General features: G+C 47.5%; 1 protein-coding gene across 2 annotated transcripts; it reads left to right on the forward strand.

Annotated features, from left to right (window-relative positions):
- The first annotated feature begins 772 nt into the window (after positions 1-772).
- zhx3a (zinc fingers and homeoboxes 3a) lies at positions 773-14,183 on the forward strand. Of its 2 annotated transcripts, none has more exons than XM_070842851.1 (3): positions 773-1,065; positions 9,156-12,069; positions 12,624-14,183. In XM_070842851.1, the coding sequence occupies exons 2-3, from the start codon at positions 9,353-9,355 to the stop codon at positions 12,655-12,657; spliced, it is 2,751 nt and encodes a 916-aa protein (XP_070698952.1). In that variant the 5' UTR covers positions 773-1,065; positions 9,156-9,352; the 3' UTR covers positions 12,658-14,183. The 2 variants fall into 2 exon arrangements, with proteins under 2 accessions (XP_070698952.1, XP_070698960.1); XM_070842859.1 differs by having other exon boundaries at positions 773-878.
- The last annotated feature ends 376 nt before the right edge of the window (positions 14,184-14,559 follow it).

Raw genomic sequence — 14,559 nt, forward strand, 5'->3', positions numbered from 1 at the left:
GTAATACCACACTTCTTCTCTGCTTATCTGGTTTATATCAGACCTACAGCCTGTTTTGGCGCCTTCCTCAGTGCGCCTTTACGCACAGAAGGCCAACAAGGTCACGGGGGTCACACCCGTGTGACCCCTGCAGTGCTACACCAACACAAAACTAACTTTAGTCATTTGATTTGAGGGAATAAATGTGTTTTTGTGGTCAGCTTGGACTAAACATGGACGCTAACACCTGGGCTACATTTGCTGTGTATCTGCGTAAATTGGTCCGCCACTATTACGCGTGTGCGTAAAAGTCTATTTTAAGCCGGCAGGCTAATAGGCCCGTGCTTTAAATGACAATTCCCACAACGATTCATATTCATAGTGGCCCATCAAGAGTTTTTTTTTTCTCCTAAAGACGGCAGCCATCTATTGAAAAAGCATGTGACCTAATTAAGAGGACCTTTTGGGTGATGAAGCTCACTGAAACGGCAGATCACTGAACTCCTGTCAAATCCCAAATTTACACAATACAATCCATCTGTTCAGGCTGCTCCGCGGCGCCATTGTAGCTATGTATAACCCAATCTGTTAGAGCGCTGCTTACCCCTATAACGACATACCCAAATGTGCACTGGGCTCAGTATATGTACCCCCTCCTTCCCTCCCCTTCTACACACACACACACACACACACACACACAGACATATACACACATCCCCATCTCATCCCCGCCCCTCTCCAAAATTTTAGATGAAAGGGCTTTTGGATTTTGGATGACGCTCCGTATCACGTGTCCATAGGAAATACACTCGCTATAATTTTTTTGGAGCTGCCTCGTCCTGCGCCGCCGACCATAGTTGTTTTGCCGTCTCCATACAGTGTGGCAGAGGGGTGGAAAGGTAATGTAATGTAATGTACCTTACCGTGGTCACTGACGGGTTCACGCCAGTTCACCGGGTTCACTTGAGGAGAGCTCCCACCCCCTGCTCGCCTCCTCTTCTTCTCCAAACGCTACGATCGGAGCTAATCCAATATTATTCATTTATATATTAATGTCGGATTCCATTTTTCCCACCGACTGCTGAGGTAAGGACACATCTGCTACTCCAGAGAAAAAAAAACGCGAATACCTCTCGCTATCGGCGAGGTGCGAGCTCCAAAGTTGTTTACTGAAATTATGCCTCGCTATTGAATATTGAATTTTCATCTGGTGCCGTAGTCAAGGCAGTTTATATGAAGTCGCCAATGTATAAAATGGCGACAGTAGGTGGAGGAGGGGGGTGGAGGATTTTTGGGAATATTCATAAGGTTATATAGAGTGCCAGATCGCCTTTGGCAAGTAGGCTCCGAGGCGGTGTGTTGCCCCACAGCCCCGTGGGTGGACAGAAACGGGTTAACTCGTCAGTTTGTCATAGTTACAATAACGGATCCTCCGCCTGGCTGGATCTGCGCTCTATACAATGTGGCGTATCTGCTTATTTTATTGCACAACGCGCTGTATTTCCCCCACTGTGGCTGCGTGAGTGAGTGTGTGTGAGAGAGAGAGAGTGCTTTTAGTTGTGAAAGACTTGTGAACGCAGCGCTATAAGCGAGGCTCATCGACTCGTATATAAGAAAGAAGCCTTGGGAGTCTATAGATTTCCAAACTGCACGCCAAGTATCAGTTTTCATCTATTGATCGCTCGCACTCTCCACACATTTCTCCCTCCTGCCTGAGCAGAAAGGTAGGCCTGTATGTCTATGCACAGGACTCTTTTTCTTTCATTTCCTCCTCTTCCTCCTGCCAACATGTGCTGCTGCCCTACTCTCTCTCTCTCTCTCTCACACACACACACACACACACACACACACACAGGCTGAAACATATACAGTACAGTAAGAAGAGCTGCTCATTTCAGAGGGGAGCAGATATTTTGCAAACTGTGGATTACCAGTGAGGCGCGGTACTAGAAAAGATCAGTTCCTGTAAGGTCACGTCTTCTATCTGTACATAAATATTGACCCAGCTTTGAATGCCATGTGTCTCCCCCTGCCTTTAGGGGAGGGACCTCTGTGCTGACTAATGTTGCCTCTGTGGATCATGTGTGGGTCCATAACACGGGAGACAACCCCATATTATTCAAGCGGCCAGCAAGACGGGCATGAATCACTGGAAATTTTTGGAATGTATTTTAATTATTTAACCATGTAAGCTTGTTACATATAATGTAGGTCATGGAAATGACTGCGCAACACTTGAGCCGCTGAGGTTTTCCTGAGAGTGTAGGTGTTTGGACTGTGGAGGGTGACTCCAGGGAGCACAGTCCAGGCTCCAGTGGACGTTTCCGCACTCCAATAGTTAATTTTCAGGCGTGTGTGATGACCGGCTAAACAAAGGTAAATGAGCTCTTGCTGTGCAGATCCGGCGGATTGGGTTCAGCTTGGCGCGGTGAGTTCAGTGTGTGTGGAGGTTTTCACTCCAGCAGGACTCTTACACTGGGGGAATGTCAATTCCCTTTGTGGATCCCTGGGAACGGGCTTCCATCTCCCTTTTTGGAACTGCTCTAATGAGGCCAGGCATATTGCCTTTCATCCCTCACTCCCTGCAATTAGGCACAGCTCACAGTTTTCGTTATGGCCACAGCGGACTGTTTGTATACACAGACACAATGTAGTGGGCCAAGGCTGCCCACTCCCCTTCCGCGAAACAGCATCTCTGCACATGCCACCTTTCGTATACCTGTAAAACTGTACTTTTCAGGTTTTGGTGTTCAGTTTTCTAACAGCAGTCACTGTAGATGTTGTGTTTGTGTGCCTCCCACAGCTCAGAAAGAATCCCCTGCCAGAGAATACCGAGGAAGGTCATATGGTCATGATTTGCAGATTTAGCTGACATGGAGTGTATAAAATTCCTTGAGTTCAGAGGAGAAAATCAACTATCTAATGCCAACCAGATCTATTTTCCAGCCATTATTATATAAACAAGCATTCATGATACCTCATGATCCTCTCAGAGAATTCTTCGACCCACAACGCAGAGTCCTATTTTTCCCACCAGAGAGGACGGCGTTCAGTGCAGGTTCACTTTTATTTGGGTCTTTCATCCATTTTGGTATTGCTTTTGTCACCGGACCAATGCCGTATCGAAGCCCAGACCGCTCAAAAGCCTCACTAAAACAGCATGTTTGCACAGTTCCAACCAAAAGAAACGCCCGTGCACTGACGGGGGGGGGGGGCAAAAACCTTGGGGCTAGTGGGGAAAGAGCCCCTGCCACTTTCTCTGTCCCATGCAAGAAAGGTTTGGTCAGCAGGAGCTGGCATTTGCCAGGCTTTGGCAGTTAGAGGAGGCTGTGATGTCAGCCATTTTAGGATGGACAGTACAATGTGCAGTGCGCCGCCATCTTTCTTCCTTTTCTTCTTAACTTGCCAAATGAATGCCTGTAGTCTTGGCTACAGAACTGAAGAAGTTATTCATCAAAAGTGATGGAAAAGGATGCATGACTCAGATTTTTTTTTTTTTTTTTTTTTCTCAGCGCACCATGGTTTATTTGTCTGTCATTCATCTGGGCCGCAGATAGAAGGGTCCGGAGAACAATGTAAGATTTCAGTAGTGAGCGCTCACCCTAACACAAAACAGGACCACGCAACAAAGATGCTCAGACAGGCAGAGCGCAGTAGGTATGTAGCGATGCGCCTCGGTCTCAAGGCCTCTGCACTGATTTAGCGAGACAATAACGCGAACAGGAGGTCATTTGCAGCGCGTGCGTCTGCGATGTTTCTTTTATCAACCTTTTTTTTTTTAAATCTCGCTACGACCTGATTGAGAAAGAGAAAGCAAAGTTGTTTGCTGTGACCCTCATCCAAAGTTATCTGAGAGAGACTTGAACCATGAATGGACTTTTCAAAGATGGCTGGCAGGGCATGTGGATTAAGTTTGTCCTGCACCGGATGCAGTCCAGGGAATTTAGCGTGTACGTCTGTGTGTGTGTGTGTGTGTGAGTGAGTCTTGAGGTTGGTGGGTGTGGGCGAGTGACGCCGCTGTGTGTGTGTGGCGTGGTGGGCAAGGGGAAGAGAGGGGTTGCCATGGCGATGTTAACACATGAGTGGCACCACCGACCGGTCTCCCAGTGGACGAGGCTGCAGTCATGGAGGTAAGGGGGGGAGTGTGTGTGTGTGTGTGAGTGTGTGTGAGGAGGACGACGACGAGATGGCTGACAACACCTGCATCTCATAATGTTCAGACACCAGTGCGCTCACACACACACACACACACCCATGTGGAAAAAACGGGGGAGCCCACAGACGAGACGCAGGCGGCACGCTGCCGGACGGGCGCTGAAGACGGCATGGACTAGTGTTGCTGTGCTAGCACTGTTCTGAAGACCCCGATGACTCTGAATTGTTTTTCAGCACACGTAACACTGGAGCCCGACACTTATTCACGCTGGCAAGCCTACAGTGCCGTTCACGCACAAAGATGTCCCCAAACTGCAACCTGTCCACCCGTACTGTCAGTAAAACCCCCACATTAGTCCACGCTGGCAGCTTGATGGACACAGGAGACACCCAGACACGCAGGAAATAGAACAATCTCAAATCGACAGTCAGCCGTCTAAATGCTCCCAGTGCTGGATCACGTTTCCCTTATAAATGAGGCGCCATTGTTCCCAATCTCTTCTCTGTGCAAGACAGTAATTGCTCTCTGTCTCTGGCTTATATTTGGGTGTCCAGCTGATCCACTCCCATGACGTTAATCTATTTAATGGACATTTGGCAGAAAATGTTCCCGCTAAACAGATTTTTTGATCATTCAAATGTATCTGTCAGGAGTTCCCCCTCTCTGCCCCAACCACCCCCCCACCCCCCCGGTGGACACCAGGTCATTTTTTTGGCAAATTTTTTAAAGCAGATTCTCAAGACGGCCGCGGATCAATGTCACAGCAAATTACCCACAAAACAAATACTGTCATAAGTGAGAGAATTTGGGCGTGTGTGTGTGTGTGTGTGTGTGTGTGTGTGTGTGGGGCTGTCACGTCAAGAGACTCTTCGCCAGTTATTCAGTTCAAAGAGAGATTTCGAGAACGGTGCTGGTGCTAAATGTTGCGGAGGTGAGGAGGGAGTGTGTGAGGAGTGTGTGTGTGTGTGTGTGTGTGTGTGTGTGTGTGTGTGTGTGTGTGTGTGTGTGTGTGTGTGACTGGAAGGTGTCAGTGGGGAGGAATATTGAAACGGCAGAGCCTGTCATCATCATCAGTCATCCTCTCACTTCACTCCCAAGTGTCTGAGTTTTGTCTTCCTTTGTCCTTCTTCCTCCCTCCAGCCCTCCAACGTTCTCCTTCATGTGACAGGCGGCACAACAAAAACACCGATCTCTGTTTGTTAATGTCAACTGTAGGTGACCCAACAATCTGGGAGTGTCTGAATCAGTGGACTGTTTTGAATTAAATTTTAATGTTTAGCAACCACTTTGCAGCCTCGCCTCCCTTTCGGCTGGAAGCAGCTCGCCGAGGATGGGGCATGTTTTTCGTGTTGTAATATTGTAATTACTGCAGCAGTTTATGAGGTGATGAGAGGGAATGCATGCTGCTTTCTTTCAGCTGGTTGTGCTGAAACGGGAGCAGCACGCTCAGCTGTTGGCCATTTGAAAGTATGGAGAATATAATTAAATATTAATGAGATGTAAATATATAATATTGTTATGGAAATGATCGTGTAAGAGCACATAAGGGAGGCCCTCCTGTAAATCTTTAAGCTGCTATTAAATCAGGCGGAACGTATAAACCCCATCAGAATTTAAACCTAGCTTAATCCCATTTGTTTTGGAACGCTTGTTTTTGAAAAGTTGAATGGTTCAAACGTGGTTTTAGTTTCGGCGAACAAGGCCCCTCTGCTCGCGCTGAGCGTGGGTGTTCAGAAAGCACGTCTGAGAGCTCTGCCACTTTCCCTCACTTCACATACGACTCCCCTGGTCCGCTCAGATGAAAAGAGTTTCCTCCCCCTGCGCCGCAGAGCCAGTGCCAGCGCGAGGACATACGACACACTGGGGACAGTGATCGTCTGAGCGTTGTCTACCTCGCCGCTGAAACACAAGGCCTGGCTTTTCAGAGGGAACCATTCAATGGCTCCCTGTCTGGGAAGCCCTTGTCTTGTGTCTGATCGCACGTCTCGCTCGCCAGATAAAGCAGCCCATTCTTTTGATAGGTGACCTGATTCTTTATGTAACCTTTCTCAACTTTTGGCTTGTCTTGGGTTTTCTCATGCAGGAAGCGGAGTGTTTTTCCGGGGAGGGGAGCTCCTGTGCTCGGGCCGGCGTCTGTCTCGTCACAGACCCGCGTCCCCTCCGAGGGCTGCACCGGTCACAGCCCGCCGCCGTCACCTTCCCCATCACTTTATTTCCTCAAACATGCAGGCATGCAGTGTGCTGTGAGCAAAATGAGCCACTTCAGCGCAGCTAAACTGAGCCAGCACTGATTTTTGTTCTATAGCATAGAGGCGTCTCTCTCACAGATGTTTCAGATGTGCATGACTACATCCCTCTGTTGCAGGAACACTGACTTCTAAATCCCTCGTTCAGTGGAACAAACTCAATGAACACCGTGTCCTCAGCAGGGGTTAATCGAGTGTGCCGTCAGAGGATATCATGACCTCTCTGGCGGCAAAACATACAGCACATGCCCGCGTCTGGATGCAGTGAACCGGGATTACTGCATAAGATGCTGGTGACCTAGTTTTTTTGTTGTTTGTTTGTTTTGTTTTGTTTTAGGGTTTTTTTCTTTTTTCTTTTTTCTGTCGGAAAGCAGCAGCCGTCAGTTGAAATGAAAAAGAGGCAGTTTACAAGGAGGACGTCACAGTCTGTCTGGGATCAGTGTGTACTGTTGGGCAGTCATTTGAGGGTTTTAATTCTGGAACAGGTTCATCTTTTATTTACCACCCAGCCGGCCATGGTGAACACGCACGTGGGATGCAGCAAAATGAAAGTCTGCGAAAGTGCTTTTCACTGTGTGCAAACGCGGCTCGACACAAAAAAAAGAATCAGGTGAAAGTATGTGAAAGTCAAAGTGTGTTTGAATTTTCTTTGTAACCGCTAAAGCGCCGTACAACTGAATCCAGGTGTTATGTGGAGCGGTTGGTTGAATTTGTGCAGCCGAATAATAAGCATGCAGGAAAACATAAAGCCTGAGTGATACGCGTAGATGATGATAGGATGAGACTAGTTTTCAGCAGCGTGTCACGCAGCAACGCTTCTCTCCAAAAAAACGAAGACGAGAGTGATTTACAGAGGCTGTGTGTGTGCGTGTCTGTGTCAAAAGTTCACACAGAGGGCAGAGCTTCATTTCCACTTTGATATTTTTTTTCCCCTCTCATCGCTTGTTTTACACGTTTTCTCCTATCCAGTGATAAAATGTCTATAAGAACCAGCTGTATCTCTAATGAAACGCTGGCCGGAGTGCATCTGATTGTCCTGTCCTGCAGACTTAGCTGAATATTTGTGGCTTCGCGAGAGAACATTTCATTTCATTTCATTTCAAGAGAGAGAGCAGAAATGCCGAAGACTGCGGGAACAATCCGGATCCATCCCTATGGCCGGAGTGTATTAGGAGGAGGGAGCCTGTGGATGTGGTTTGCTAATGGCTCTCAGGACCCGCTGATCTGTGTATTGTGTTTGTGTGCATGCATGCGGCGCCATGCTGCTGCTTGAACACATGTAGGATGAGATGTTTGAGCCTGCAGCTTGTAAATGGCTTCAGATGTGTTTGTAGTAACCTCCTCAGACCCTGAGAGAAGGTTTAAGGTCTTTAATAGTACTGTTGTTGGCTGGGTCACACACACACACACACACACACACACACACACACACACACCTAATTTGACACTGCATTATGCCGGGAAGGTGCACTGTAACATTTAATGTAAAACATATGGCTCAGGTCCAAGTGTGGCAGTAAAACACTCAAACTCACCAGCAAAGTCGTTCACATGTCTGCTTTACAATATCAAACTGACGAGGAACAGGGCAGCAAGAGGATGTGACCGCTTTTAAGCATTTTCAACTGCGGAAAAGTCTGTAAAAATTCACCTAATTTAAAGTAATATTACGTATACATACAAGACATGTTTACCAAATGTTTTTTGCATATTTTTGCATGTCCGTGGTCGCTGCAGACGATGTGAAACAGCTGGTAAGCTTGAGTAGTGAAATGCATCCCTCTGACTGGGTGCAAAATCCCCAAAGTCGTCTGTGGATGCTATTTATTTACTGATATTAACTCTTTTTCTGGAGGGAGGCAGGTGGCATCTGGCAACAAGGAGCCGAACACTCATTCAACCACAGCACATCACATTTACATGATATCAACTTCGCCTTCGGTCGCGGCGCCAACCGGCATTTTCATTACATGTTCTGTTGATGTCATGAAGCTTGGCTAAAAAATAATTCTGTTGACACGCGCCATCATTAATTAGAGGAGACAAACCTATGGCAACAGTGAGGAAAAACAACAAATATCCCTGAGATTAGACTGTCATTTCTGGCTCTGTCGATTTTCATGCTCTTCTTTCTGAATTCATAAAAAGTGACAGCTACACAGAAGTCCATAAATCCAAGTAAATAACCAGAACAGTGACAGGCTGCATTGATTGAAGGAACGTGTGTGTGTGTGTGTGTGTGTGTGTGTGTGTGTGGTGCCCTAAATTATTTTCATTATTGAAAAGCCTTTGTAGATTCCCCTGATAAACCTAATGTGAAATATTTTTCAACATTTAGGAAATCAGCCAAATGTAATTTTAAAACCGTAACAAGAATTTTTTTGCGTGCAGTGAGAGAAACCCACTTTTCCTCTGTCTGTAAAGTAATTCCACCTAACCTTCGTTTTTGATTATGAGCGTCATGCAAAAAGCTTTTTTGTTTAAAGAAAAGCCCTAGACTCTTTTACTTTGGGGCTCTAATTGCTGACAAATACCGCCTTACACGTATGACGGCGTATTTCCACTTACACTTATTACCCTGTGTGGGGCTATTAGCGTTCTCTGCATTCAGCTGACTGTAGTGTACTTACATGGTCGATATGTTTTAGATTGTAGACTGTAAATCTGCTCTCCACATACGACAGGTTTTTATCCGCCATTTTGACGATGTGCCGTTTCTTTTTCTGTAAATTAAAGATGGGCTGAAGGAGTGACATGTCTCTGCTCTCTCACAGGTTCCTGGGGAGCTGTTAAATTTGTCCATGTGACAGGAGTCCTGAAGTGGCAGAGGGCATGAAGCAACACTGTGATATCATAGTGGCTGGTCCATGACACTAAACTCCATTCAACCCTCTCCACTCTCCACCCGCCCTCTGTTCTCATCATACCGGACAAGGAATCACTCACTCTCCCATCTACACAAAGCTGCACAATGGCCAGCAAGAGGAAATCCTCAGTACCCTGCATGATACCATCCAAATCCAAACATGTGCGTGAGGAAATCATACTGGGCTCGCTACCAGATCTCCTACCAACAATCCCAGAAGATAGCATACTCAGCATCTCTGGAGAAGAGTCTGGCCATTTCTCTAACAGCTCCTCCAAATCCGAAAGTGGCATGGAGATGCAGAAAGGAGGTACATACAGCTGTCCAAAGTGCCGTTTTGAGTCCAGAGATCTAAACTACTTTTTGGATCACATGCACAACTGCCACTTAGACTTCAGGGCCCAGCCCACCTTCTACTGCCTGAACTGTGCGGTGTCAGTCGTCCGCTTTGAGGCTCTGGCTCTGCATAACGCTAACGCCCACCCTAAGATAATGGAGGGCCTGGTCACAGCCTCCCTAACTGTCAACCAGAGGGACGGAGTAACGACAGTGGAGCAAAGCCTCTTCACGGACAGCGGAGAAGACTACAGAGAATCTGGGATCTCCCTCACCAAAACACCCATTGCAAAGATGATGAAAGCCAAGGGGGAGCACAAAAAGATTGTGGTTTCTCACACCGTGGAGGTACGGAAGATAGACACTGGAAAGGATGTAGATCCCAACATGCTGACAAATGTGCCTGAACTCCAAAACGGGGCTCCCAGTGTTTCTGCCGCCCCAGCTATGCCGAGGACCACTGTCACTCATGTGATTACGACGACAGTGTCCAACCAAGTCTTTCACCAGCACACTCCCTCCCTTTACTCTCCCCCCTCCTCTGATTCCAATAAAGACCTTCCAAAGGTGATGATCCCTCTCAGCAGCATCCCCACATACGATGCCGCCATGGACACCAGCAGCTTTCTCAAAACATCCTTTGGCAAGTTCCCCTACCCGACCAAAGCCGAGCTCTGCTACCTAACGGTGGTCTCAGAGTTCCCCGAAGAGCAGATCAAACTGTGGTTTACTGCCCAAAGGCTCAAGCAGGGCATAAGCTGGTCTCCTGAAGAGATCGAAGAGGCCAGGAGGAAGATGTTCAACACTGTGTTCCAGGGTGGAGCACCTCAAAAGCAACCCGCTACACAACGACACGTCAATCACATTGTAACCCACCACACTGTCAACGCCCATCCAGGCTCAAAAGGACCAAACTTTCAGATGGCCAAAGTTCCCTACGGCGGTATCAAAACCAGGCCTGTTGGAGTCATAGCCACACAGGCAAGCATGTCAACCAACCCCCACGTCACCAGGGTCTCGTATTCTACTCCAATCGTCCCCCCGAGGTTTCCATCCACAGTCAGAACAACAACAAAGGTACTGACCAAGAATACTCAACCCACTGTGGAGCCAGACAAGAGCAACGGCCTCGGCCTGGACATGGCTGGAAGCAGCGGTTGTGTCAGTAGCACCAGCAGCAGTCGAAGCAGCAGTAGCAGCAGTAGTTGCAGTAGTAGCAGCAGCATCAGCAGCTATTCCAGCAGTAGTAATGGTGGTGAGACTGTCACCAGGAAACCGGTGCACAACAGCAGCCCGACCAACAGCATCAACAGCATCACCACTTGCTCTGCCAACATTAGCAATAATGATGAGCACTGTGTCGCTGCCACCAACGGGAAGCCAAATGTCAAAAGCAACAGTTTACCAACCGGATTGGAAAGTTCAAACAGTACTAAGAGTCAAGTGATCATCGACAACACCAGCAAATCCAACGTCACCTGTAACAATCACAACAGCGGCGTCATCAGCCCACAAGAGCAGGCCCACGCTGCAAACCCCGACGACGAGCGCAACAACTACGTCCACAAGACCAACAATAACAGTATTAGCAATGAAACCCCTAGTACTACCTGTAATGACAGTGTCCCAGACCTGAACCATGCCAGCAAATCCCCAACTGAAAGCACCAGCACCACTGTCATTACAAAAAGCAGCTCATCTGGTTCAGATGAAGGTAAAGGCAGCAAGGACTTTCCCATCAAAGGCATGTCAATCCTACAGCAACTCATCAAGGAGGAGGACCCGTTTGCCCGGGACAGAATCTGCCCAGAGCTCAAAGTGGACCCCATCAAGATCAGCTTCAAGAGGCTGAAGATGAATGAGCCGGAGACTACATCTGAGATGGTGCATCAAGAACACAAGACCGAGACGACCGAGGTGTCTGCTTCTCAGCCGTCGTTCTCACCCCCCTGGAGCAACAAGACCCCCCAGCAGCAGCACATCCTCCGACAGGTTTTCTCCAACACCCGCTGGCCCAGCAGTCAGCAGTATGAGGACTTAAGCGTCCAGACGGGCCTCCCCAAGTCAGAGGTGGTGCGCTGGTTCAGCGACAGTCGGTACAGCCACAAGAACGGGCAGCTGAAGTGGCTGGAGACCTACCAACGACCTGCTGCGGATTCAGAGGAACCGAAGGGCCCCGGAGACGCCGACCCCGAGTCACCGAAGGACTCTCCAGCGGCCAAAAAGAAACTTGTTGAGCAAGACATGAACAAGCACCTTGAAGCAGAGGCGGGATTGAACTCAGGGCAGCGGGGCGTGTGGCAGGATTCATACTCGCCGCTGCTGGGTCTGATGGGGGCCGAGGGGAGCGGCGAGAGAGGCCGAGCCGAGGAGTCAGCGCAGCCGGGAGTCCTGCAGGATCCCTGGTCAGAGCGGGCGGAGGACCACCAGCAGCCGGTGGCCAGTCAGTCACTCATTGATCAACAGACTGATGCCAATCAGGCCAGGTACTTCAGACACAACGCTTGAATTACAAAGTGTGACAAAAGCTCAGGGAACGAGACACACACCTCATTCACGGCGCCTTGTGATATTTTACAAGCTTAGCGCTATTTATCAATCAAGGCAGCGAAAACAATGTAAGCCAGGTGGAGTGATGAAAGCATGACAGCTTGTTGTTTGTTGTCTTTGCTGCATGATGTACAGTAAAAAAGGAGGCAGGAGAAGTGTGTACAGGTACTCATGCTGAGTAGCTTATTCAGGCAATCAAAGGTCTGTGTTTAAGAAGCTATTTTTAGATAAGTAGGAGTCTGGGCTGTTGAATTATAGATTGAGAGCGCATGCTAATATATGTGAATAAATCATGACAATTGTCTTTGTTGAGACGGATTTCCAAGAGGCGAGTTCACCCGAACACTGGCATCTTTCTGCAAAGCTCGGCCCCCAAAAATGCACCTCACTTGTACCTCAGTAGAACAAGCACAGTGTGAACTTTCCAATCACGTCCTCACGGTTTGTGCATGTGTGTGTGTGTGTGTGTGTGTGTGTGTGTGGCCGACAGGGATCGCCTGAGGATGGAGCTGCTGGAGGTGTGATGAAGCGGGCCCAGTCTCGCCAGAGGAACGTGTTGTTTAAAGGCTGGCTCGCTCCCCTGGCCGTGGTCTAAAAAGAGTGTTCATAATGACAGCAGATGTGATTGTAGCTGGACCGTTGGACTCTGACTGTAACTGTGAATACCCCCCACCCCTCCTCCTCTTCTTCCTCCTCCTCCTCCTCCTCCTCCTCCTCCTCTTCCATCTGCCATCACTTCCTGCCATCGTCAAAAGAAAGAACTTCTCACCTTTGAGTCCTGTGATGTTTAAGCCTTTCATGCTTCTTTGTGGTTGTGTGGGGAGGGTGCACAATGAGGTCAGTACGAGGGATCAAAGAAAAGAAAGAGAAAAGACGCACACCGACTGGAAAACTGACTTGAATGAGCGAAGATAGGATAGGATAGGGCCGAAAGATATTGTTTTTGGGTCAGAGGGAGAAATATATATATATGATTGAAACTGCACTATAAAAGAGGGTTTGTACTGACTGGACAAACAAAAGACGTGTCGAGGAAATGTTATTGTTGGCTTTGTGATATTTTTTACTTTTTTAGCAACCAGTACTTCAGCACTGCCTTGAATTTTACTTTTTCCGTTATTTGGTTTTTTCAATTCTATTTACTCTTCTATAGTCACTGTAAGTCCAGATGCAATCAAACATGGTTTATTTAGATCTGTATCAATGTTGGTGATCACTTTGCAGTTCAGCTACACGCAAGAGACTATATACAATGCACTAATGAAGACAGCAATGCTAAAAAAATCACACTGCCCCACAGTAAAGGTATTGACAGCTCCGTGGAGATCAATACACTACACTGCCCTGCAAACTGAACAGAGAGAAGCCTGTCACGCTAACGTTGCCTTACTCAGCTCTGTCCATGTGTTTATATGACCTGTCTGTCCATCACCTTGCTTTCCAGCTACCGTGCTGTCCTGAGATAATAAAAAAAAAAAACAAAAGAAGAAGAAGAAGAAGGAAAAATAAAAAAAACATGCCAGTGCATCGATGGTCACTGTTCGTCTATATCTGTGAAAAAAAAAAAAATCTTGTGCTGCTTTCTGTACACTTGGAGATGTTTAACTTTAAGCTGTAATTGTATCAAATATTGTTACTGGCAAAATGTTGTTTAAAGCGAAATTATCAATTTGATCCCTAGACACTGACAGAGTGAGATATTGTGCTAGCTAGAGAGCCAAATGAGGAGGCCTTTGCTCTCCTCTGAATTTTCTTGTGTTTATATAAACATACAGTCACTACATGAATCCTATTAAGCTGCATCTTTGTCAAGCTGCTAATAGCTAAGAACGGTGCTATACCATCCAAAGTGAAATTGAAGGTTGATCTCCTACCAGCAGTGTATGCACTTGTGTCGAATGTTACAAATTTATTTTGGTTTGAGATAAATGGAATCTGGACTTACGGTGTTATGATCACTTTAAAAACTTTTATGAAATAGTCTGATCATAAAGCACTGTTGTATCATCCTTTCTACACTTCTGAATCTTTACAGAATAAACTGAATACTCACCAACCAGCAACGTCTCATTGCTTGCCCGGCGCCTCGCACCAGGTGTAAATAGGAACTGCACCATGGATACCAGTCAAATTATTCAGTGTGATGGATGTGAGAGGAACATGTGATGCTCTGGGATTGAGGTGGAGGGGCGGGGGTGCGGGAGGATGCACACAGCTTCACCTGCTGGCGAGCAGCCGGCAGTGCAGCTCGTGCAGAGAGGTGAATTATGGAGGGAACATTTTATTCTGTTTCCATGGCAGGGCTGCAGAAGAAGCGTATTTGTTTTGTCTGGAAGGAGCATTGTGAGGTATTTAGTCTTAGGTATGTATGCAGATGGTGACCAGAGCGTCTCCGTTCGGTGAGGGATGTGCACCGCGGGCAGAGG

The sequence above is a fragment of the Pempheris klunzingeri genome, chromosome 2 (assembly GCF_042242105.1).
Source record: "Pempheris klunzingeri isolate RE-2024b chromosome 2, fPemKlu1.hap1, whole genome shotgun sequence".
NCBI lineage: Eukaryota > Metazoa > Chordata > Actinopteri > Acropomatiformes > Pempheridae > Pempheris > Pempheris klunzingeri.

Coding starts and splice junctions, on each gene's coding strand:
- zhx3a (XM_070842851.1), top strand. CDS start 9,353: ATGGCCAGCAAGAGGAAATCCTCAGTACCCTGCATGATACCATCCAAA. Junction 12,070..12,623: donor ACTGATGCCAATCAGGCCAG/GTACTTCAGACA, acceptor TGTGGCCGACAG/GGATCGCCTGAGGATGGAGC.